Genomic DNA, 26630 nt, shown 5'->3' with positions numbered 1-26630 from the left:
TAACACCCACACCAAGCAACTTCACACCCAAGACATTTTAAAATCAAAACACTTATAATTAGTCAGTGAGCACATATACATATATTAACGTATATATCCATTAAGTACATTATGTTATGCTTGCTATAGAGTGCATGTGTATGTATGTTTGAGTTTCTGCATTTATCTCACCTGTAGCTCTGCCATAATTTTGTCTCCCTCATCCTCTTCCTCAGTGATGGCCGAGGCAGCGATAGGTGGAGGAGTAATGGGTTTGCGCTTCGCCTCTGGAGGGGTTTTTGGTTCAGACTGAGACGCTGTACTGTTGGTCTCCTCTTCACCCTCCTACAAAGTATTTCAACAAATTATATTAATAATTTTTAAAATATAATTAATAGGGATGCAACGATAGGATTTTTTGGTGCTGAAAAACACTGCGAGTGTCACGCATGCTTCAGTGTGTGTGTGAGGTAAATGAAACCGTGTCTGCGCCATTCATTCACACAGAGACACGCAGAACATGCAGGATTCATATTTAAAGTCTTTTTGCGGCTTAATATTCACAGACACTAGTCTATATCACGATTTGATTTAAGTGTACTGACCTACTTTTTATTTATTCATCAAAACTTTGAAAAATTCCGTGACATTCCGTGTTATAGCCTACAGTAAATTCCGTTTTTATGACTGGATTCCCGTGATTTCGTCCGCGTTTTCCACGTCGCGAAAATCATGGGGCCCTATACATATTAATCCTTACCAAAGTTATTTAGGCAAGAGTAGTGAGCGATTTTTTTTGTCTTTTGTTGTTTGATTAACATTAAAACGCAGACAGCAGCACAGCAGGAATATTAGATTATGGATTAATCTTGGATTATGCAACAGACATTATACAGCTCAGTGCCTTCACGCAGTTAATTAATAAACCATTGGCTTGTTATATCACCTTTTAATGCTATAGCCGATATGCCAATGGTTGTAAATTGATCAAAAATCGGCCGATACATCAGTGCATCTCTAATAATTAACATTTTATTTAATTCAATTTTATTTATATATTAATTTTATTTTATATCAATAATTATTTTTAAAATATAATACAGATTTAAAATTATATTTAATTTTATTATTTGGACTTAAGTCAAAGTCTGTCCTACAAATAAACTTATACCGTAACAGACTCCTTCCTGCTGGTGTAAATGACTTCTCCAGAGCGGGTGGTGGTCATCCCAGTGTTGGTGGTGTAGTTTCGTCGAGGTGGGGGTGGAGGAGGAGACTTGTTGGCTTTCTCTGTGGTCTGAAGCTTAACTTTTTCCTGAGTCTTACTTTGTCTTTCTAGGTTGGATTTGATGGATAGGCTGGGCTTAATAGGTCTCTCCAAGGCTGACTTAACTGGCTTCTCCAGAGGTTTGGGAGGTTTCTCTGGAGCAGTCTTAGTAGGTTTCTCAGAGTTTGTCTGATTGTCATCTGCAAAAAGAAAAAATAAGCATAAACATCGCCAAATAGTAGTCTCAAGAGCACTAACATGTCTTTAGGTCTCTTACCTTGTTCTGTTGGCGCTGCTGTAGGTTCATTTTTTTCTATCACCTCCTCCAGGGAGGCAGGAAGCACTGCAGGAGTTGCAGGAGAGCCCTCAGGTTTGCTGGGCACCTCAAGGTTTGGTATTCCTCTCAGCATGTTGGCTTCTGCTTCCTGGAGCATCCGTTCAAACTCCTGCCCATCATAATGACCAATGTTCTGCCTCTTCTCCTCCCATCCTTTCTCTGCAGCCTGAAGATACCAAACAAAACAGTAAGTAAACAAGAGAATGCACATTTTCACCCAAAGGCCACAATATACTAACTGGTGTGACGTAATTCCGAACAAAATTTGGCCAGTTTCCGGGAGTTCGAAAAAGCTTGCCAAAGCAAACTTTCCATAAAAGTTTACTCTGGCTTGTAAACTCCTTCGAACTACCATTGGCCCATGGAGATTACGTAGTAGCAGTGTTGGGCTAACACATTACAAGTAACTTACGTAATCAGATTACTTTTTCAAGTAACTAGTAAAGTAATGCATTACTTTTTCGATTTACAACAAAATATCTAAGTTACTTTTTCAAATACGTAAAGCAAGTTACTTTTTCACATTTATTGACTGACAGCTCTCCTGTCCCCATGTTGAGAGAAATAAATTGCAGAGGCATTGTGTGCGCTGTGTAAACATGATGGTTATTGTAGTTCTAGACTAAATGTGAACATGCATTTACTCATCTCACTTGCATGAAAACATTCAGTATTCCTCAAAATGAATAAAAACAGTGAAATGCAAGCTCAGAATTTTATGCAAACCTGTAATAATTAACTATATTAAATTACACAAATATACTTTATGTATTTAATCTCACTTTATTAACCAATGTCTTTGCTGCTGACCTTCAATGATCCAATTCAACCATACTAATAAGCGAAAATTACTTTAGATTTAGAAATAAGAGTGTTGAACTTCCTTCTCCTGTATCCTATTCAGTGTTGCTTTCAATTGAAAGTAGATAAAACTGGTAGCTAAATGTCACTAGACGACATCATAACGCCAAATTCATTGATCTTTATAAATATGAATATAGATCAGTGGGCAAAATAAGAATCTAGATAAGGTTTGTCCAAGAAGATTTGTCCCTAAATTTTTGAAAAAAGTCTCAAAAGAGGAAGTCACTAAATCTAGTGACAAAATTGCTAAATTGGCAACACTGATACCATTCTTCTTTAATCCAGAATGGCAGCACAGCTGAATGGTTTGTTTGAGCTGCGTCCTCTACTGTACAGGCGTAAATATGCATTTCCTTCAGCCTGAGGCTTATTCATTTCACTTTTGGTGTGAAAAGGGCCTTAACATTTGCCAAAAATAGAACCTTTTTTGTTGTTTTTAAAAAACAAACATGCAAGCCCAGCCCAGGTAAGAAAAAGTAACACAAAAGTAATGTAACACATTACTTTTCATAAAAAAGTAACTAAGTAATGCAATTTGTTACTTTTTAAGGGAGTAACACAATATTGTAATTCATTACTTTTAAAAGTAACTTTGCGTAGTAGGTAGGTGTGCGCTGAAGCTCCGCCTTTTTTGACGTGGATATCTTCTCTGGTTCATTTCTTCTGTTAATTCTGGTGAGGTCAGACTCAAGTACAACATGAACACCCTGGAGAGCTAATTTATAGTTAAAATAAAGCTGCTTGCTTTAAAGCGATATATTGTATAAAGTGCTATATAAATAAACGTGACGTGACTTGACTGGAGTGCCGAATTGCAGAGCTTGAGTAAACATATCCACATCGCTATGATCAGATGCTCACTTAAATGCTGTTTTCTTACCGCTGTCATTTTTGTTGTTTATTTTGTTATTGAAAGGAAAGCACGCAGCACATATTTACAGCAGTGTAGGCAGAGTAAGGATGTTCGCTAACTGTATGCTGCTGCTCAAGTATTTCGAACTTCTTTTTACCCCTAAGTGAAGAACGAAAAAAAATGGGGGCTTTTACTCATTTGATTCAAAATGCACAAAACTCACCTCTATTGACACAGCCCTGTTTATGCTCTTGCTGTGGCTTGCTTGGATCTCCTCAATTAACAAGTTTGGAGAAGGACCTTTACTATGAATGTCATTAGCAGAGACTCCATTACTGCTGGTATTTGGTATCTGTGTCTGCTCAAGTAAAGGTTTTTTGAGCTGTTTGGTAGGTGAAGGTGTAGACTCTCGTCTCTGTGCTGCAGGGGGAATGGGTGAAGGTGCTGTTGATTTCAGGGATTGTTGTGAGGCTACAGGAGAGGCCTGGGCATGGTGGATCACCATAGGGCTTGACGACATAACCTCTGACCTCACCATGGAGCTCTGAGGTATGACCGAGGCAGGCTCAAAAGATTCAACGATGGCTGATTCTGCTTTTTCAGAGGCTGGGGTTGAGGGAACAGGGTCAGAGGGATTCAGCAGACTATCTGTGGCATACCTAGAGAACAAATAATAATTGAAACAGAAATCAATGAGAAAAACATTCAGAATAAACTAAAATCTAGTCAAATTTAAAATCACAAACTTATTTTTATGATTTCTTAATATTTATGAGGATTAAAAGCTGCAATGTGCAATTTTTGAAGAATTGAAATCACATCTGATTTTCTCAGATGGCTATATGGGGTCAGTTGCCCAACATTGGTTCAATACTCTGTTTGAACAAACAATGGAAGACAGAGTATCTGATAATCCTGTTGAGGTTTGATCAAACCTGTAACTTGTCCTGCACATTTACAGACATGAATATTATGAGTCCTATATTAGGTTTCTTGTATTTGAAAATAAAATAAATTATTATAGACATTTTATAAATAAAATATAATATAAAAATAAATATACATTTTAACTTTAAAAAATGTAAATAGGATTAGAAATAAATTTAGAATAGAAATATATATATATATATATATATATATATATATATTTTTTTTTTAAAAAGGTAAAGAAACAGGATAAAATGTAAATTTCATTAAAAATTAATAAAATTCAATTAAAAAAGAAAAATGAAAAGGAAATCACAATGTAATTTAATTTAAATAAAATTAATAAAATAAATGTTAAAAAGAAAAAAGGAAAAAAAGAGGAGGAAAAAAGATAAAGAAAAAAATAAGAAAAAATAAATAAAATAAAATTTACAAAGAAAAAATAACAAGAAAAAGAAAGTCATATTGTAATTTAATTTAAATAAAATGAATAAAATAAACACTAAAAAAGAAAAAAGGGGAAAAAGAGAAAGGGAAACAATAATAAAAACAAAATGTGTCAGTGTAGTTTAATTTAAATGACTTTAAGCACTGAAGCTCTTTTTGCTCAGCAAATAACAAAAGGGGTGAAAAAATCCCAGTGACTATTACTGAAAGAAGTCTTTTGACCTTGGCTAGTTAGAAACCACTGAGAACAACTTAGCAACCACCTATCAACACCCTAGCAACCACATACCAACACTGAGGCAACAACCCTCAGCACTCTAGCTTTGTAGCCGGTAACATTTTCACACACATTTTCATTAGAACGTGTTAAAAGCTGTTTAGCTTTGCAATTACACACAGTGGCTTTAAAATAAATCACAATTTTCTAGAGTGCTGGTAATATTAATTGCATTTTCGCATTCATAGAATGACAACAGGCTTGAGTCTGATCAGGTCTGACATGGAGGAGAAAGGAAGTGACTAGTAGCAGATGCTCCAGATCTCTCCTCTGTCTAAACCTATACAGAGTCTCTGCTCTGCTCTGCACATATGATTACAATATGAATGAGAAATGCAGAACAGAAACTGCATATACATTTCCATAAAGCTCTGGCTGGACGGATATGTGGCTTGGATCAGAAGGTGTATACAATAGGTTCATAAAGTTTGTCATAAAGTCTTTTATAAATCTTTTTTTATTCGCAATTGAAATGTCTCAATCTCTTACTCTCTCTGTTTGTACCTGCGAAGGTTTCCGAGTGTGTCTGTGAGGGTTCGGACTCTCTTCAGCATGCTGTCGAGTTTGTGGGGCTCTTCTTTGAGGAACTTTACGGCCTCCACCTCCACCCTGAGCACTGCTCGCATGCGGGCCTGAAGGGCTGGAAACTCTCCTGCAAGAAAAAAAAAAGATGCTTTGCTATTATTCTGAGAATCACCTTCAGTTAGGTAAATTCCCTGACATTTAAATCTGTTTATGCATGTTGGTTAATGAAACGTAGATAAGTAGAAGGTTTTTCCCTGGAGGTGTGAAATGTGAGTTTATTCTGTACAAAGATGCCATTATAGTACTGTAAGAAAGTGACAAGCTGCGTCACAGGCCAAGTCTTGTTGTATCTGTTACCTACAAAGTAGGTAAGGTAGGTGAAAGTAGGTGAAAAATCTTTATCGTGGTGGATCTATCACAACACACAGCTGGCCCACAGTTTTTGCAAGTTGCATTACTTTAACATGTGCGGGCAGGTCTAACAACAGAGAATATTCAACTTCCTGTAACTAAGGAAGCCACTGAAACATCTTGAACAACAAGAAAGCAGCCCACTTACTTACCACCAATTACTATACAAAATAGTTTGCCTAAGCTCTTTCAATGAGTAATTTACATTGTACCTTTCAGTCCAGCCAGGTTCTCGCCCACTTTCCTCAGGCTGACAGCTCCCTCCTCTACCTCCTTCAGCGTCACGGCTCTCTGAGACACGGCAGGGCTGGAGTCAGTCTTCAGAGCCTCCACATACTGCTCCAGATCCCTAACCACAAACATACGGGACAGTTATGACACAAATAACAACACAAATATGCTCATGTTTTCACTGATGAGCCAATCCATCCACATAAATTCACGTTTTTGTTATGATTCAAATTCAAGTTATTCAGTGAATATATGAAATGACACTGTTGTGACACCAGAGGGCAGTGCAGATGTCACTTTATCCTCCTGATAGTCTTAAATTTTGCTAAATTTCTGGTTTGGGGAAACTATGGGAGGAGGAATTTATGTATTTGAGGGCAATTTATTGAGAATTATTACATTATGGTCACTATGATTTGCTTATGTTACACCTATGCATGTTTATATCAGTGGTTTCTCAATTGTCCAACACAATATTCAAAGGCCCCTATGACAATACTGCTTGTTTTCTAATGTTTATTAAAGTTCACCTTATTATGCTATTTTAAATGTTCATAATTTTGTTTTGGAGGTCTGCTACGATAGGTTTACATGCATCCAAAATATTAATTTTGCTCATTTTATACATTGCAGCATCACCCCTTTTCTCACAGTGTCTGAAACAGCTCGATAAAGGATCCGGTCTCTCTAAACCCCTCCTTTCCGAGAGCGTACTGTCCTCTGATTGGTCAGATGGCCCAGTCTGTTGTGATTGGCCTACTGTTTACAGTGCGTATCAGAAACAAAATGCCCATTGTATCTCTGAATTTCAGCTCGGGAAGCTTCCTTAGCAAACCTAGCTTCCTAACCAAACTCTTCCAGGCCTCAAATACAACTGCGGTGTTTGAGGGCGGGTCAAAGTAGATGTTGTTCACTGGCAGCCAATAAAGACCTTGATTTTATGTTTTTTTTTTTTTTGAATTTAAAGGGTTAGTTCACCCAAAAATGAAAATTCTGTCATTAATTACTCACTCTCATGTCGTTCAACACCTGTAAGACCTTCGTTCATCTTCAAAACACAAATTATGATATTTTTGATGAAATCAGAGAGGTATATGACTCGTCCATAGACAGCCATTTAGCCACGACTTTCAAGGTCCAGAAAGGTACTAAAGACATCATTAAAGTAGGTCGACATGACTGTAGTGATTCAACTTTAATGTTAGGAAGCTCTGAGAATACTTTTTGTGCGCAAAAACAAAACAAAAATAACGACGATTCAACAATATCTTCCCTTCTGTGTCATTCTCATAGGCTGTTTACGTTCAGCGCTTCCAGGTTCTACATCAGAACGCCGACTCATTATTGGCCGGCTCCTGCGTCAGCATCACACGCATGCATCGTGCTGCTCATGTGAACAGTGTCTGCCAATAATGAGCCGCCGTTCGGATGTAACATGGAAGGCTGCACTGCGTTCATTGCGTCAACTGTCAACAGTTCAAATTGTTAAATAAAGTCGTTATTTTTGTTTTGTTTTTGCGCACAAAAAGTATTCTTGACGCTTCATAAAATGAAGGTTAAACCAATGCAGTCACGTCGACTATTTTAATGATGTCTTTAGTACCTTTCTGGACCTTGAAAGTGGTGGTTATATTGCTGTCAATGGACGAGTCATATACCTCTCGAATTTCATCAAAAATATCTTAATTTGTGTTCGAATATGAGAGAATGTCTTACGGGTGTGGAACGACATGAGGGTCAGTAATTAATGACAACATTTTTGGGTAAACTAACCCTTTAAATTAAGTGTGATTATTTTAATGTAACTTAATTTAAATCATTTTAGGTCACCCTGCGGCCCCCTGGTTGAGAACCAGTGGTTTATATTATTGTACAGGTTTCTACATTAACCTGGTAAACCTGATGAATTGCTAAAATATACTTAAATATTATTAATTTATTTATTTTTCTCTAAAGTTCTATACCAGTAATAAGAAATTCATTTTTATAACTTTCATTTTTACATTGTGATTTAAACCATGCTTTACTGTATGTTGCAACTCCTAAGAGTTACAGGCTAATTAGCCAGTTTTCAATCCCATTTGGCACTTGGTGAGTGTCAATTTTGGACCCTGTTATTGTAAGTACAAGCACTAGCAAAGGAATAAAATATAATGCTGAAGTGTCATGTAAACAGTTCTTACACTAACCGTTTTAATAGGTCTGCACTAGTTGTTTGCCATTTAAAAAACAAAAACAAAAAAAACAGATTTTATGTTATGATGGTACATTCTTTTTTGCACAGGTTATGTTTTGAAATTAAATTACATTGTACATAATATTATCCACATCATTATATAAATGATGTTTAATTTGGTTTATTAGATGAGGCAGTTCTTTCACAAAGAGGAGAAAATGCTGTTTTGAAGCCACATTCCTCAACCGCCACACATGTAAAAGTCAAACTGTCCTTGTTGGCTCAACATTTCACTGCGCACAGAGTCCTCCGCTGACTGGGCACTGGCATAAAACCAAGGAAAACAGAGTGTTAATGCTGCTCCTGATCTCTGGCCAGTGTTAAATCCCACTGAGTTCTGTTTTGCGTGTTTAAAGCTGTCTGGAGAACACGCTTGTTAACCAGCTAAATTAAAGCGGGATTTAATTACGGTTTATGTGCAGCAGGGCGGACAGGGCTATAATGAGTTAAAAGAGGAGCTGTAATGAATTGTATAAGGAATGACTGAGAATAAAAGGCATTTGTTTGCCCACAGGAAAGTGAATTTCAGATTCCCCAGAGAGAGAGAGAGAGTGTTCTTGTATATATGGTTTATGAAGACAAAGTGTTTATAATGACATGGGTATTACACTTCCTGTGTCCTCGTAAACCAAATGGCATAAAAAATATATTAAGTAGTTCAAAAAATGGCAAAAGTTTTCTGTGATGTGTAAGTTTAGGGGTAGGGTTAGTGTAAGGGGATAGAATATACAGTTAAAAACCATATAAAACCATTGCGCCTATGGAGAGTCCACGTATATCACACATACAAGTATGTGTGTGTGTGTTTGTGTGTGTGTCGTACCCCAGCTGTGTGAGAACTCTTTCCTGCATGCTGAGATATCGGTGTCTCTCTTCCTCTACCAGTGTCCTCTGTTTCTGTGTCGGATCGTCCTGTCGTCTCAGTATTTCAGCCAGCTTCACACTGATCTCTTGCTCTGCATGCTTTATCTGAGCACGCACACACTCCTGATTCTGAAGCTGAAAACACACACATAACCATTTACTACAGCATACACTATCATTCAAGTTTGGGGTCTGTATGTTTTTTTAAAATGTTCTAAAAGAAGTCTCTTAGGCTCACCAAGGCTGCATTTTATTTAATCAAAATTGTCAAATATTGTACAGTTTAAATTTATGTTTTCTGTTTTAATATATTTTAAAATGTATTCCAGTGATGCAACGCTGAATTTTCAGCATCCATTACACCAGTCTTCTGTGTCACGTGATCCTCCAGAATCAGTGTTGAAAACAGTTGTGCTGCTTCATATATTTGTGGAAACCGTGATACATTTTTTTCAGGATTCTTTGATGAATACAAAGTTCAAAAGAACAGCATTTCTTTGATATAGAAAACTTTGCAACATTAAAAAAGTCTTTACTGTCACTTTTGATCAATTTAATGCGTCCTTGGTGAATATAAGTATTAGTTTCTTTAAAAAAAAAAATTCTTACTGATTCTGTATACAACTGTATAATGATTTGAATGTAAAAACTGCAAAAATAATTTTAAAAATCTAAATGTAAAGAAAAAAGAAATTATTGCATGATTCATCAGAACACATTATTTTTAAACCGTTTTTTAACATTTACTTTCGGCTGTTATATAAAAGTCAGCACAAGTGAAAAAAATATTACCCAATAATATCAAAACCCACGTTTTACAATCCAATCAAATCTTAATTGCTAAAATTAAGTCCCCCCATAAATTATTTTGCTCTGAGTATTAGGTTTTATTCATAAATACGCCACATTACACTAGTTAAATGAATTATGAATATTGTTTCATGTTATCTTCAAGATAAAGTGACGCGTGGCCAAGTATGGTGTCCTACACTTGGAGTTTGTGCTCTGCATTTCACCCATCTAAGTGCACACACACAGTAGTGAACACACACACCCGGAAGAGTGGGCAGCCATTTTAACTGCAGCGCCCGGGGAGTGATTGGGGCTTAGGTGCCTTGCTCAAGGGCACCTCAGTTGTGGATAATGAGAGTGGAAGAGAGCGCTGTTCATTCACACCTCCCACCTACATTTCCTGCCGGTACTGAGAGTCGAACCCATGACCTTCAGGTTACTCTCTAACCATTAGGCCACAACTGCCCCCAACATAAGACAACTGTTGAACAAAATACATGACTGCAGATTTCTCATTATACTAACTGACTGGCACTTTCATTACCTGTAGTTGTCTGATATGTTGCAGTTGGAGGCGGAGCTCAGAGACATTCCTCCTGAACAGGTGAAGGTTAACATGCAAGGGGGCAGGGCCTAGTGGTGGTGTAGGGGCGGGGCTACACTCAGGAGCAACTTTTGGTGGTAATACTGGAGAACCTCCTAAACAACACATAAAAACACACAAAAAACATGAACTACATGAAGTACTTTCATGGTCTGTGTGGTAAGAAGGTGCCAAAGTCAGACTGTGCTCTCAAACATAAGTGTGGGACAGTTATGCAGATGGGTTGCTGGAAATATTGTGACAATTCAAGTTTTATAGATTGTAAACATTTGAAAAGGGAGTTTAATCTTTGTCTAGATCAAAAATAATGGTTAATAATATTGGCACTAAGCTTAAGGATATGTGATATTTGTTGTTGCTATACCCATATTTGACCAGAACACTTGGCAAGTTTACATTACAAAGTCTACTGAGCACAACTGATAAACAAACATTTAGCAATTTAGGTCAGTTCTTCCAAAAGTACATATTTATGTGAGTGTGCAAGACAGCGTGTAGACATGTTTGTTCTTTTGCGGCTTATGCTGTCTGAGGGACTCGCTCTCTGTGTTCATGGCAGTGTGTGTGTGTGGAAAGAGTGGGAGAACTTGTGGCAGGCAGCATTTCTCAGTGACAGATGAATGGGAGAGGCAGGATTGTTGGGATGCATTTACAGCCACTGCATTACAATCTGCTGCTGTAAGAGCCACCAAAAACACACACAAACATATGGGGTCTGGGGGTCCGGGAGGGACGGAAAAAAGGAAATTACCTGTGCTAGATGTGCTGTGAGCCGGTGATCCAGACTTTACGGGTTTCTCACTGGAAGAATGGAAAAGATATCAAATGACTGAATGCACATATACACACACAGATAAAATTACTCAACAAATTATTTGCAGTTAGTCTTTGTTACAATGGCACAGGCATCGCCATTCATACAGGCACTGGTTACAGTGAGGATGAGTAGTCAATTTAGTTCATGCACAGTTAGTAGTCACCTTACCCACCAAGTCTTTTTCAAACACACAGTGTCTGATTACCACCACCATTATTCCATTATAGCCCTCCTATTTTCTTTTCCTATTTGATTTGGGAAACGTTGTGATATTCTGGGAACTACATTACCCAGCCTGCCCTGCTTACCTGGGGTGTTCCTTGTTGCTGTTAGTGCTGTGGCTCTTTAAGAGAGCGTGCTGCACAAGACCAGTCAGACTGGCTATTTGCTCCTCCATGGCCTTCATTCTCTCTCTGTAGAGAGATAGAGCATATCGCACTCTTACTACTGATGGAGTGTGTGGGGGAGGACGAGGGGAAAGCATATTGAAATAACAGTGGGACTATGTACCTCATGAGATGGCTGAGTTACCTAAGGCTTTTTTACTCTAATTCCCCATTAATAAAAAAAGACAGTTCTGTTTCCAGATGCACAGCTGTTTTAAACATTGATAACAATAAGAAATGTTTCTTGAGCATTAAATCAACAAAGGATCATGTGACACTGGAAATTCAGCTTTGCATCACAGGAGTAAATTACATTTTAACAGTTAACAGTTATTTAGAAACAGTCATTTTAAAGCGTAATAATTCACAATATTACTGTTTTACTGCATGTTTGATCAAATAAATGCAGCCTTGATGCACATAAGACACTTTAAAAATAAATTAAAAAATCTAACCGACCCCAAACTTTTATGGTAGTTTAATGGTAACACTTTAAAGGGTTAGTTCACACAAAAATGAAATTCTGTCATTAATTACTCACCCTTACGTCATTCCACACCCGTAAGACCTTCGTTCATCTTCGGAACACAATTTAAGATATTTTTGATAAAATCTGATGGCTCGTGAGGCCTGCAGTGATAGCAAGTTAGACTTTCAAATGCCCATAAAACATATTTAAAACAGTTAAACAGTTCATGTGACTACAGTGGTTCAACCTTAATGTTATGAAGTGAGAAATTCACTTTTGTGCACCAAAAAAACAAAATAACGACTTTATTCAACAATATTTAGCACTCGTCACTGAACTAGACACTGCTTCATGGAGCTTCGAAGCTTTACAAATCTTTTGTTTCGAATCAGTGGTTCGGAGCGTGTATCAAACGATCTCAAACTGCCAAAGTCACGTGATTTCAGTAAACGAGGCTTTGTTGCGTCATAAGTGTTTCGATGAAACAAAAGATTCTTGAAGCTTTGAAGCTTCATGAAGCAGTGTTTAGTTCAGTGACCAGTGCTAGATATTGTTGAATAAAGTCTTTATTTTTTTTTGGCGCGCAAAAAGTATTCTCGTTGCTTCATAACATTAAGGTTGAACCATTGTAGTCACATAAACTGTTTTGAATATATTTTTAGTACCTTTCTGGGTGTTTGAAAGTCTAAGTTAACTTGCTCTCAATGCAGACCTCACGATTTCATCAAAAATATCTTAATTTGTGTTCTGAAGATGAACAAAGGTCTTACGGGTGTGGAATGACCCGTAATGACAGAAATTTCATTTTTGGGTGAACTAACCCTTTAATGGTAGTGTATGCTGTCATTCATAACATGGTAACCTTATGTGAAATTGCACAGATAAAACAACTTGAAGTAAAAAAATATATTCTTGGAAATATATTCACCGCATTTAAATAACGAATCACTTCCTTAAATGATTCAAGGTTAATTTTAACTGCAAAAAGCATTACGTGAAAGGGAGTATAATCTGGACTCCTGCCTGTAATCTTTGTTGCATGTACAAAAAAACAATACATCACAATCATTAACTTGTCACACCAAATGATTAATTAACTAAACACCCATTCTCATAGGACGCTGCCCATTTGGCCTTTCTGTGCCAATGCACACACTGTACAAACCACTATTTCTTTGCTCTACAAGATAATGTTAGAAACGTCTGGCCTGCATGTGCTCTGCTCTGTAAAAACAGTTTAGCATGTTGACACTGTGTATTGACTGTTCTCTGCTAGCAAGTACATCGCCAAGCACAATAAATCTGACTTACAGGGCACATACAAACATAAAGGGTACTATTAAGTCCACTTTACCAACTAAGTAAAACAAAGCTGACTGAACTACAGTTTAAAGTCTTTTTGTGAGTTACGTAAGGCTATATTCTTGAAAACAAACCCAGCTAAATAATTGATGTGAGCATAATAACTAGTGCTGTCAAATCGATTAATCGCGATTAATCACATCTAACATAAAAGTTTGTTTACATAATATATGTGTGTGTATATATATATATATATATTATGTGGATTTTATAATCAATTAACACTGCTTTTGTCATTTTTTACAAGATGGACAAAATTTGTCACCAAAAAAGTCATTCGGTTTAACCAAAATTTTGGTTTTACCGAATTACACGTTTGGTTATACCGAATGACGATATTTTCAAACAGGCTGATATCTAGCTAGCTAGTTAGTTAGCTTGCTAGCTAGCTAGCAAAAGGACAATCAAACACTTTTTATTTAGTACAAGTTTTTAAAATATTCACACATTTTCCATGTTTTATAGTGCTGTACCGAATGACCTGATGTTTCGGGACATGCAGAGTTAGATAAAAGAGTTAGCTACTTTGCTTCGCTTATAAAATCATGCCAGAATAAAAAATATATAAATTTATTACATTTTAAGATATTTTAATCACAAATGAAATGGCTGTATTGGCCTTTGGACGGTTAAACCAAATGACATTTGACACTTCAAAATCTTTAAAATACTTTTATATGTAGGAAAATATAATTAAAACCTTTTGGATTCAATAAAAGGCATCTAGTTGTACTACCTTACATACTTTGGATGTCATATCTTTGTTTTTTATTATTATTAAGGCCTTTGGACAAAAAAAGACCCATAACGTCATTGACCCATATATGTATATACACACACTGTACACTTATACATGTATATTTATATATATATATATATATATATACAGACTTTTTTTATGTAAGCAAACTTTTATGTTAGATGCAATTAATCACGATTAATCGATTTGACAGCACTAATAATACAGCTGATAGTATTTAGACGAGACATCGTCAGTGTATTTTGGATGCAGTTAGGGAATGACATGATGCAGTGGAAGACAACATGACAACTGATGCAGAGTTAGAATATGAACACGTAATGGATGCTAATGTTTCCTGTTAGTTATTTCCATGCTCAGATATCCCCGTTTGCTCTTAAAGATTGACTCACCGTGTCTGAGGGTCTGTCGAAGGGGCCAGAGGATTGTGAACCTGAAGATCCGGAGTGGCCGGGGACCCCATGCCACCCCTTGTCTTTACCATGGTATCCATTGTGACAGGAGCCTCCTTCCTAAATGATTGTCTGACAGGTGAGGCCCTCTCCAGAGTCATGGAACTCTGCGGTTGGCCTGTGTGAATGTCCATCATTCGCATCTCACCCATCCGGTGTGGGGAAGAGGGCGGGGTTTTGGAGCCGAGCATGGGAAGCTGGCTATCTGTGTACTTCCTACTTTTCTGTCGGAAGAGTGAATGATGGTCCATGGGCTCCATGGGAACGCCGGGGTTACTGTAAGAGCGTATGGTGGCACGGTGGTAGGCGTGGTCTACTGCATCAGGGGGCAGGGCCTGATGATGTAACATATAAGGGTCAGCATAATGACTTTCGGCTCGGGAGGGCAGCGACATGCTCTTTGCAGCTACGTCCTCGTCCGGTTTTACGTCACGCCGCTCGAGGATGGCGCTCGGGCAGGGGGAGGATGCGCGGGCGGGTGAGGGGAGTGTGTGTCCGGCTCGGTCACGTGGCATTGTGGCAACCCCACCGCCTGCGGTGCGTGGACCGAAGGGGATACGAGACGGGGAGGGGGGCAATGCATGAGGTGTGGTAGGGGACATGGAGCCCTGCATGTGCGGTGGAGGAGGACCCATCGGGGGCTGCCGGAGAGGATGACCATCCCGTCCAGCATACATCATCTCCCTGTGAATCTGAATGAGAGAGAGGACATAAGATTTCTCATTAAAGGAGAGTAAAATCTTTCAAATCCAGCTGAAATATAACAGCGTAAACCAGCATAAGCTGGTCTTAGTTGGTCTTTCAGCCAGCTTAAGATGTTTTTTTTTTTCAGCAGGGAAAATAAAGATATGTTCAAATTACACATTATGTATTCATATATGTGATACAAAAGGTTCACTGTATTTGGTAACATGCATGGCCACAAAGTGGCTTATGCAGCCCAAAAAAATCAAAACAGTTATAAACTTAAGAACCTTAGAAAATACTTGCTGAAATCACATGCAAATTATATTTCTGACAATATTTCTACATTTAGAAACATAAACAAGTATGTAGTCTCTAAAAAAGAGGTTATTAGAGAAAATTAGAGAATAAAACTACACTAAAAGTACATTTACATGGTTCGAAATCAGTGTTAATACAAAAAAAACACTGTTATTTTAGAATTAACATTATTTATTTGAGTTAGTTGACAAGGCAACGTTTCTCATTTTCATATAAGTTTTTAATCTAAAATTTATATTTTATTTTAGCTTTATTTCAGTTAGTGAAAACAATTTTTTAACAGTTTTAGTTAACAATAACAACACTGATGAATGAATACACATAAAAATGAGGGTTCATGTGAACTAGTTCTAGTTTAGAAAGACTTTTCTGTTCAGCCATCACAGTGAGAAAGGAGTGTTACATTTCCATCTCACATGTGAAATGAAAGGGCTGAGAGAAGTCAAAGAAAGAAAGACTGAGAGACCATGGTATTCATGGTTTTAAAAAAAAAAAAGAAAAAGAAAAAATTCTTGGATCAAATAATATGTCATTGTTCTCCAGCTAAATTCAGAGCACCTGTAACCTTTTTTAACAGGCAGCATGCATGGGCAGTCTGACCTGACCACCCAAGAAGGTCCCACAGAGTAGACTATTCACACTAATACGCTTCAGATGGAAGATTATATTTTGGAAAGAAAAAAATAAAAAACGTGCAAGTATGTGTGTGTTTGTGCATCGAGACAAGTGGTTATGGTTCACATACATCCCACAATGTACTTAAATGGCAAAAGTATAGTATTGCATTAATCAGATGTCTGCATCCATAGAACAATGCTACTGGTTTACCAATCTAATCTATAAGTAATCTGTAAGTAAAAGATGAATTGATAAGGTACTGATAAACTGCCATTTCATTCAGAAACAATTAGAAAATGTAACAGACGGAGACAGGGAAAAAACAACAACATAGGATGATTAAGAGCACTTACAAATAATTCTTCAGTTGTATCTGCATCTGGTAAGTAACTGAGTGCAACAAAAAGCAAAAGAAAATGTATTAAGAGTTTTAAACTCTTCAAGTATGACTTGAGCAGATGAAAGATTTCCGATTAGCTCCAGAATGCAGAACTTCATGCCTGAGGATACTAGACAGAAAACTCGGAAGTATCTATCTCCAAACTCAGCAATGAGGAGCAACAGGAAAAACCATATGACTTGACAGAGAAAAACTGGTTCAGAGTGAAACTACATGTCTTCCTTTTTCGGTGTGTAAAATGACAGAGAAACAAAAAAGTCATTCAGACTTTTTCCATCACCTCAGGCCCAATTTAATTTAGCACAAAACCTTTTTTTTTTTATTTGTTTATCGGTAACTCATTTAAAGCAAAAGTACCAAATCAAATCAAGTTCCATTTTAATTCAGATGCCACCTTAGAAGGCAGCTGCTTATGAAGGCAGAAGAGGGCAGTTTTAAACAGAGTTATTGTCTGAATATGTCTGCCTCATCTAAAAATAGAAAACAAACAAAGCGGAGATATACAGAAGAAACAGACAAGAACGCTCTTTTAAGCCAAAGAGATTTGTAAAATAATAGAAAGACAACAAAATGATGGTCCTTGGCTTCAAGCGTCGCCCTGTCTCTCTGTATCTGAAACAATGAGAGCTTTGTGCTGGGGTGAGTCAGCGCTCAGGCTACACCCAGAACAGGTGAGACTTCCAAGTCTTTATCTGCTTCAGGACACCAGCAACATCATCTCTCTCTCTCTCTCTCTATATATATATATATATATATATATATATACATACATATATATATATATATATATAAAGTGCTGTCAATCGATTAAAAAAATGAACTCGATTAATCACACATTTTTTCTGCGATTAATCGCAATTAAAAACACTTACGTTTTTATATGTTTTTAATATATTTTATAATGTAATTTCAGTTAATCTCCAAATTAAAACAACATAAAGAAACAACATGAAGACAACATATTTTAAATACTTGTTTAATGGCATGCGTTAAAGGGATAGTTCACCCAAAAATGAAAATTATGTCATCATTCACTCTGCCTCAAGTTGTTCCAAACCTGTATAAATTTCTTTGCTCTGCTGTACACAAAGAAAGATATTTTGAAGGAAGTTTGTAAACAGGCCGCTTTGGGGCACCATTGACTTCCATAGTAGGAAAAAAAATACTATGGAAGTCAATGGTGCCCCAGAATTGTTCAGTTTCCCACATTCTTCAAAATATATTCCTTTGTGTTCACCGGAACAAAGAAATTTATACAGGTTTGGAACAACCTGAGGGTTAGTAAATGATGACAGAATTTTCATTTTTGGGTGAACTATCCCTTTAACGCATTAACTTTGACAGCACTAATATATATATGAACATTAAACCTTACTTTCCACCAACAGTGCTTGTGCACACATGCCCATTTCCTGCCATTTCCCAAATTAAAACAACATAAAGAAACAACATGAAGACAGCATATTTTAAATACTTGTTTAATGGCATCTTTTTATGAATGAAGGCCAGTATCACTGATACTAATACTGCTACTGATGTCTCGATGAAATAGATTTTTTCCCCAATTTTAAACATTATAAATTATAGCCATTCAACATGACAGTGTAATTGAAAGCAATATCATTTTTACATTTATTAGGCTTCAAAAATATAACAACTTTTAATTTAAGTGAACTTAGAACAATCCTCACATAAACCCATAATAAATGTCATATTTACCTGTGCCCTTCCTAGCTGTCTAACAGTAAGGAAATATACAGAAATTGAATAAAGTTACCAAACAGTCTGCACTGCATAATTTATAGCCTGAATTAAATACAGATTAATCATTATTAAAGCTACAAAAGTTCTTTAGTCAAGAGAAGTGAGTAATTTTCTGTTACTTTTCATTATCTTCAATGACAGACAGCATTGGTTGCTGTCACTTTAAGAGCTGCCGCTGCTGCACATGACGCGGCTCTCACACGCGTCCCACTTTCTCACAGCTCTTTACTTTCGTTTAAGACTTTATTTAACTCATTCAAGGCTGCTCTTATAAGGATACTCGACAAAACGGATTTTTGGCATTATTGTGCGTGTTATTGTTCATTCAAGCGTGACAAAGAACTTGATTCTGGCGCGCCGTCCATGCACACGATACTGGCGCGCGCCTTTCTGTGTGTCATTTGTGTGAGGACATTGACAGACAGCGCGTTCTCTTTTTCTCTTTTGGCACGTTTAAATGGTTTACAAGCATTTGCATGAATAAGTGCATGATCATATATTGTAATGCTAGCCAAAGGATGATAGAAAAAACGGATGCTGCGTTAATTGCGTTAATATTTTTAATGCGTTAAACTGGAAAAAAATTAATTGCATGCGTTAAGATATTTTGAAGGAAGTTTGTAACCAGGCCGCTTTGGGGCACCACTGACTTCCATAGTAGGAAAAAAAATACTATGGAAGTCAATGGTGCCCCAGAATTGTTCAGTTTCCCACATTCTTCAAAATACATTCCTTTGTGTTCAACAGAACAAAGAAATTTATACAGATTTGTAACAACCTGAGGGTTAGTAAATGATGACAGAATTTTCATTTTTGGGTGAACTATCCCTTTAACGCATTAACTTTGACAGCACTAATATATATATGAACATTAATCCTTACTTTCCACCAACAGTGCTTGTGCACACATGCCCATTTCCTGTCACCTCTCCTCTCCAATGTTATGCTCACCAAGGCTGCATTTACTTGATCAAAAATACAGTAAAAACAGTAATATTGTGAATATTATGATTTAAAATGTCTGTTTTTGATTTTCAGCAGCCAAAAGGTCAGTTTTCAGTGTCACATGACTCTCCACCAATCACTATATTATCAATGTTGAAAAGAGCTGTGCTGCCTAATGTTTATGGAAAAAGTGCTACATTTTTTTTTTTACAGAATTCTTTAATGCCCACCAGTTATAGAGAGAAGATTGTGCAGTATTAGTTGGAGTTTGATACACTGGGAGGCATAACAATCATCTCCAGATGTTACCTGAGCAACACTGTCTGAATAACATGAAAGTTCTTGCCTGTCTCAACCTCTCCGGGTTCTCATCTCTTCATTTTCTCTGCATTACCTTAAAAGGTAGAGAATTTTGCTGGAGGAAGTTTGACATGAAACATTAAACCTGTGATAAATAAAGAAATCAAAAGTTGACGGAATGAGAACATTTGGTTTGAATTTGGCCCAAGAGGGATTAAAGACAAATTCTGATGCCCCCTTTTCCACTCATTTTCTGCTCCTCTTTCTTAGATAAAATGCCACAAGGCCTTGTTAAAACCTATGACCAGTAAGTCTAAGTATAGGCAAAAGATGCCATTACTCTTGACATAGTCCCATGCTATGATCAATTTTAGATTTACCCAAAAACATATTAGATGCCTGTCCAAAAACTAAATACACTGCAGTTGGTCACTTTAGATGTTGTTTTTGGCCAGAATAATCTGCAAAGGGACCAAACTTCATCCCAACAGTCAAAAAGTCTGGCTAAGTGAGACTAGTTTGACCATACGTTCCTTGCAGAGAGCTAAATTCAGCAGACTGCATTGGTTTTTATGGGTCTGTTTCAAATTAACAGCCGTCTGTAAACTGTGGTCAGTCACGCTGCACAATAATCTGCTTTCTGTTTTAACAGACTGGCATGTGGTTGAATACGTGTGAGCTCAGATGTGTGCGCGTTTAGGTAGTACGGATACACACAGATTCAAACTGTGTTACAACAATCCCATTAAATCACTTAAATTAAAACACGCTGGATTTTATAACACAAAGACACTTGTGTTACATACAAACTTTCAAAGGCAAGAAACAGCTACACAGAAACGATAAATAATAATAAAAAATGGGCCTATCAAGTAGACTATCAACAGGAAGTTACGACAATGATCAAGACTCTTTCTTCTTCTCTCTCTCTCTGTCACAGACACAAATGGTGTGTTTGAACAGGTGCAGGGCTTATTTGATTAGTCTGTTAAGTCTGTCTGAGTATCTCCATGCCTGCTTGAACCGAGACTGGCTGATCATGTGTTTCTGTGTGTGTGTGTGTTCGCTCATGCACATGTATGTGTGTGTATGTGTACTTCAGTATAAGCACTGGATGAAAGCATAATGGATCTCTTGTCCCTCGACAGTCAACTGTGGTCAAAACATCAGAGTGAGTGTTTGTGCATGGTCTTCATCGTGTGTGCATTCTGGCCTCAGATCAAGCTCAATTGCCATATTTGAATAACTGAAACAAACACAATTATACTGGGAGATTTGTAGGCAATCCTCTCTAGTGGATATATTTTCATATTTATACAATATGTCGTTTAGCCTGTCACGCCTGACAAAAACAAGTCAATAAACCATTAACCATGTGTCTTATTATGTTACATAGCAACAAATAATTATGTCCTAAAGTTTTCATTGGCATATTGATTCATGTTTAGGTTTCATGTGAATATAAACCAATGTTTATGGACGTCAACTGCTGTGTGTTGATATTGAATGTTTCCTTTTTCCACAAAGGGGGAAGATGGAAGAAGAGCAATGACTCTCATTTGACATGAAAGTTCTACGATTTCTTGCTTTTTGATTGGCTGAGATGAGATTAAAGTCATTTGTACTGAGTTTAAAGACATTTACATCATATCACATCACTCTGGTACACATACAGACCAGAATATTCATATAAAATCCACTCACCTATCAGACTATCAGCCAGCTGGTACAATCAACTACTATAGTAAACTTGGGTGTCGCATTACAGCATTAGAGGCACAAAATACAATGTTTTTATTTGTTGTGAGGTGCATTAGATATCTAGTCTTAAAGGGGACCTATAATGGTCCTTTTACAAGTCTGGTGTCCCCAGTATGTGTCTGTGAAGTTTCAGCTCAAAATACCCCACAGATCATTTATTATAGCTTGTCAAATGTGCCCCTATTTGGGTGTGAGCAAAAACACACTGTTTTTGTGTATGTCCCTTTAAATGCAAATGAGCTGCTGCTCCCTGCACCCTTTCCAGAAGAGGGCGGAGTCTTAACAGCTTTCGCTTTGGTTGCTCAACAACAACAAAGCTGGAGAATCTCTCGCAGCCAAAATGAAAATTGTTAGTAACGGTGTTCAGCCTTACATTGTTCAAACCGGTGTTGGACGCTGATAGAGAGACTCAGGAAGAAGTTACAACTTTTAGAATGCAACTGGACATTTCTGAATGGTTAGTGGATAAATTTATGTAGTTGCTGTGGAGTTGATTCAACTCATCGACTATCATGTGCCGTCATGTTAATTTTTTGTGCAAATCCATCGTTGAATTGACCCTCATTTGTGAAGCAGTCCGGCGTAAAATTACAGCATGTGGTAACAACACTATTCTACAACAACTCTTCCTCTTCTTTAAAGCAGCCCAACATGGCCTCGCCCCCTTTGTTGTGTGTTCCCGGAGGCAGGGTTTATGTAATGTTGGGCTTTGTGATGTCACCAACCCAGGAAGAAGCACGTTGTAGTCCCTACCAGCCATTTGTTGTAGTCCTTGAAAAGCGATTTCTGTAAAAGAAAATATCTCCCTTTGCATTGAGCTTTGAGCGTCGTAACTTTGCAGATGTTGTTTATGCTCAAACAGCAACATTACACACAAGCTAAAGTTAAAAAAGTGAAATAATAATCAAGGACCCCTTTAAATACATCACACACCTGCATCACTCCCGGTTTAGTCTGTCTCTTCTCAGTCTCAGTCCTGACCTTTATGATCCGATAATTAAAACAAAAAAGTAATTTTTCTTGACATACTCTACTAAATCGATATTCTGTTAATGTTAATGTCATTGTAATTGTAAGTGTTATCATAACATTTGTGCAAGTGTATCAATTAAGTGTATCAAAAACAGCAGTCCAAAAAATTCAAGTAACACAATAAATAAATTATTTATATTCAAAAACTGAACTAGGATATTTTCTCAAGGTTAAGCAGCTTACTTTACTGATAATTTGTTGCTAAAGATAATTTAAATTCTTCAGGTCTTATTTTATATCCTATTCGTGCAAAGCGGCAGCAATGTTTTTACAGACACAAAATATGAGCTGGGCGTCAAACCTATGATCCATGTCAGTCACATGGTAAAGCATGTGAGAGCTTGTACGAAACTTAAAGCCTTGATAGCTGTTATGCAATAACCTCTTGAAGGTGGAACAAGCTTTTTAATAGTGACAAGGAACCACGCTGACCCCGACACAGTCCAATTGTGAAGTCTGTTACAGTTTCTAGATGATTATACTTTCATTGAATTATTAAATGCATTACTATTGTTCTAATTTGTCCCTGAGCATGAGGGAAACCCAAGACCAAACACTTCTACAGTCACACATTTGCCTAAAAGTAAAATACTAACATACAAATCACATAGCAATATAAAAATTCTCTTTAAACTGATAAACACTGACACTTCCTGTGAACTTTGGCAACTGTCTGAACAACTTGTTCTCACTCTCTTGTCAGAAAACAGATAAAAGCCTCTATCTTTTGTACTCTTTCTCTCTCCCTTTAAATGTGTACATATATGACTGTAAGGCATCACTCACCATACATTAACCCACTTAGACATGGACACGTGACACAAACAATGCGCCTTTCAACTTCTAACTTTGCACACACAGTCCTAAATGTGACACGAAATGTTAATAAGAAAATCAAACAAAATATAGCGAGCAAAGTCCTTCACTTCCTGGAACTTTTACAACTTCCCTTAAGGGCTCTTATGGCAGCGTCTAAAGCTCTAATCAAATGCATATTAGTTGTGCGAGTTGGTCAAAGCCAAACCGGGGATTACCACAGACAAAAGTCTGGGGCTACCTTGTTAAATTTGGGGAAACACAGAGAGAAATTGAAAGCCTTGCGATCTAATTTCCGTTACATCACCACCAAACAAACAGGGCCGGCATGGCAAGAGATTAGAGGGGATTATGGGAGGAAAAGGAACGAGGAAAGAGCCTTTGCTTTCTATTCAGTGCTTCCACCAATTCTGCTTCAATCCTGATCCAATCCCCCTGAAATTAGGCCCGGGGGACAAAGACGGACATGAAAGGATTGGAATGGGGTGACTGGGGTGGGGGTGACTTTAACTGTGAAGAGCAGAGGGATCCCTGGAGATGGCCGAAAAGAAAATGGGAGGCCGGGAAGGGACCTGTTATTTAAATAATGCCCTCAGTTCATTCATTTTTCTGAGCAAGCCAAAAAATGAAAAGTGGCAACATGTGGGCATTACAGAAGGATTTGCAAAAATTGACTAGTTGTTTGAACAAGTGGAAGCCCGCTATAATTATGTTTGTTAAGAGTCACGTCCACCAAACACATGAATGCTAATGTATCGCAACAATATCGGTTATCGGCCAGTATCAGGGATTTTTATTTATCTTATCAATCGAAACTCTATATTTATCAGCTGATTTAATCGTTCATGCTCAGCCTCATTTATCCTATTTTTTCATTTAGATTACCTTTGCTGTCATCAAACGCTTAAAGTTAATCTTTAAACATAAATCATTTAACAACACTGTAAAATCTTTAGAAAATCTAAAAATTACTATTAATTTTTCAAATTGTACATTACATGTTTTGATGCCTAAATTCACTTGTAAAAAATAAAAAACTGAAATGAATGGTTTTAAATGTGCATCCCTAATGATAGATACTGACAAATGAATAGGGTAAATCACTTAAAAACAAACAATATATATGCTATCATTCAAAAGTTTGGGGTAAGTACATTTTTTTTTAAAGAAATTAATACTTTTATCTAGCAGGGACACATTATGTTGATCAAAAGTTAAACAGTTAAAACATTTATAATGTTAAAAAAGATTACCATTTATAATAAATGTTTTTTTGTTTTTTTACTTTCTATTCATCAAAGAATCCTGAACAAAAATGTATCACCGTTTCATTGAAAATATTAAGTAGCTCAACTGTTTTCAGCATTGATAATAATAAGAAATGTTTCTTGAGCATCAACTCAGCATATTAGACTGATTTCTTGAAGGATCATGTGACACTGGAGTAATGATGCTGAAAATTCAGCTTTACGTCATAGGAATAAATCACATTTTAAAATATGTTCAAATAGAAAACAGTTTTGTTTTAAATTGCAATTATATTTCACAATAATACTGTTTTTACTTTATTTTTGATCAAATAATTCAGCCTTGGTGAGCATAAGACAACATTAAAAAATCTTACCTACCCCAAACTTTTAAACAGTATACTAGTGGACCTCACATGAAGATTGTTGGGCAACTATCCAGAAACCTGTCAACCAGAGCCCTCAAATGCACCAAACTCCATAAATTATTTGATATTCTCATTTGTAGTGCTCTGCTTGAGTAATATGTAATAAGTAATAAGTATTTAGATCACCAATATAAATTTGACATTATGAAGACCAAATATAAAGCCTGTCAAACTAAAATTTTCCATCAGCTATCTAAACATTCATGAAAAGATATCTCCATTAAGGATTCTGACTTCTTATTGGTCTTATTGGCACTCACCCTTGCATCTCCATTGCTTGGCCGGGCTCCATGGCTGAAGGCATGCGCTGGGTCTTTGTGGTACACCTTCAGGCAGGAGTGATCTGTAATGTTCCTGTGTGGGGAGAAATCCACATCGTTCACATATACGGACCAAATGTCACCATCCGAATGGGGTCGCATACGGCGCCCTGAATGTCGGCCCCTGAGCTCTGCCACAGCAGGGTGCACAAGGGCTGACGGTATTTCAACACGCGAGAGTGGAGAGTGGCAGCGAGAGAGGTCAAAGGAATCACGAGAATAAAGCGATTCACTGAGAGACACAGGCGAGTCGGAGCGAGAAATTGAAGATGAAGGTGAGAAGCTACGGCTCTCTGTGACAAAATCCATGGTGGCTGAGATGTCCGTCAATGTCCAGACTATAATTCTCTGTAGGTCCAGAAATTATTTACTAATTGAGCTAAAACATTAACTGTCTACTAAGTAACCAAGTTTGTCTATTTATGTTTTTAAGTCTCTGTCTTCCTGGACCTCTCAAAATGTGTTTGCGTGTTAAACCTATTTGTATAAATTGACGTGAGCATTTTCTCATGAAGTCTGATATGTGGTCATGTGGCTGTAATTCAGATTTACAGCCTTGATAAAAAAGGAGTTGTCTCAAAGTACATGTTACATCACCACGGAAATGTAAGGAGACTGACCACTCCTCTGTTTACAGGACAATGTGAGTGTGAGTCACTATTTATAGTCTCATTAGACCTGAGGAAAAGTAGATGATTAAATTTGGTTGTGATTGGCCAGGTTTTTAAAAACCCCATGAAATCAATGGATGATCACAAGATTCTTTCCTATATTGACGTATTTCCTACTGAAACAGGAAGTTTGGGTAGAAAAAAAGAACCAATGGGCCAATAGTCTTTTGTCATACTCAATCTAGAGGACATCTAATTGGACCAAAATCTACATAGTGCAAGCTGAGTCATCAATACTATTCATCTGTTTCCCCAGAAGAGAAAGACTGGTCATTTTAAAGCTGGTTTTAGGGACAGTAAAGACACTGATATTTTTATTCAACAAGGATGCATTAAATTGATCAAATGTGACAGTACAGACATTTATAATGTTACAAAATATTTCTATTTCAAATTGCTTTATTGCTCAAAGAATCCTGGAAAAAAGGTTCAGGGTTTCCACAAAAATATTAAGCAACTCAAC

General features: G+C 37.0%; 1 protein-coding gene across 10 annotated transcripts in view; it reads right to left on the bottom strand.

The window, feature by feature from the left end:
* si:ch211-285f17.1 (sickle tail protein homolog) overlaps positions 1-26630 on the bottom strand; it is a 154194-nt gene that overhangs the window by 7371 nt on the left and 120193 nt on the right. For 7 of the 10 annotated variants that reach the window (XM_051883033.1, XM_051883032.1, XM_051883029.1 and 4 more), the window contains 12 exons: positions 25437-25530; positions 14801-15552; positions 11740-11844; positions 11366-11415; positions 10555-10709; positions 9178-9353; positions 6100-6236; positions 5441-5603; positions 3524-3959; positions 1524-1749; positions 1151-1446; positions 172-324 (listed from right to left, as the gene is read on the bottom strand). In XM_051883033.1, the coding sequence (XP_051738993.1) occupies positions 172-324; positions 1151-1446; positions 1524-1749; positions 3524-3959; positions 5441-5603; positions 6100-6236; positions 9178-9353; positions 10555-10709; positions 11366-11415; positions 11740-11844; positions 14801-15552; positions 25437-25530 (2743 nt within the window). Of the gene's footprint in view, positions 1-171; positions 325-1150; positions 1447-1523; positions 1750-3523; positions 3960-5440; positions 5604-6099; positions 6237-9177; positions 9354-10554; positions 10710-11365; positions 11416-11739; positions 11845-14800; positions 15553-16836; positions 16852-25436; positions 25531-26630 lie in introns of those variants that run through there. The other 3 variants (XM_051883030.1, XM_051883037.1, XM_051883031.1) reach the window with 3 other exon arrangements.

Source organism: Ctenopharyngodon idella, chromosome 23 (genome assembly GCF_019924925.1).
Source record: "Ctenopharyngodon idella isolate HZGC_01 chromosome 23, HZGC01, whole genome shotgun sequence".
Lineage (NCBI taxonomy): Eukaryota > Metazoa > Chordata > Actinopteri > Cypriniformes > Xenocyprididae > Ctenopharyngodon > Ctenopharyngodon idella.
Note: the sequence above shows the minus strand (reverse complement) of the source record. Positions and strands in the feature narration are given on the sequence as shown.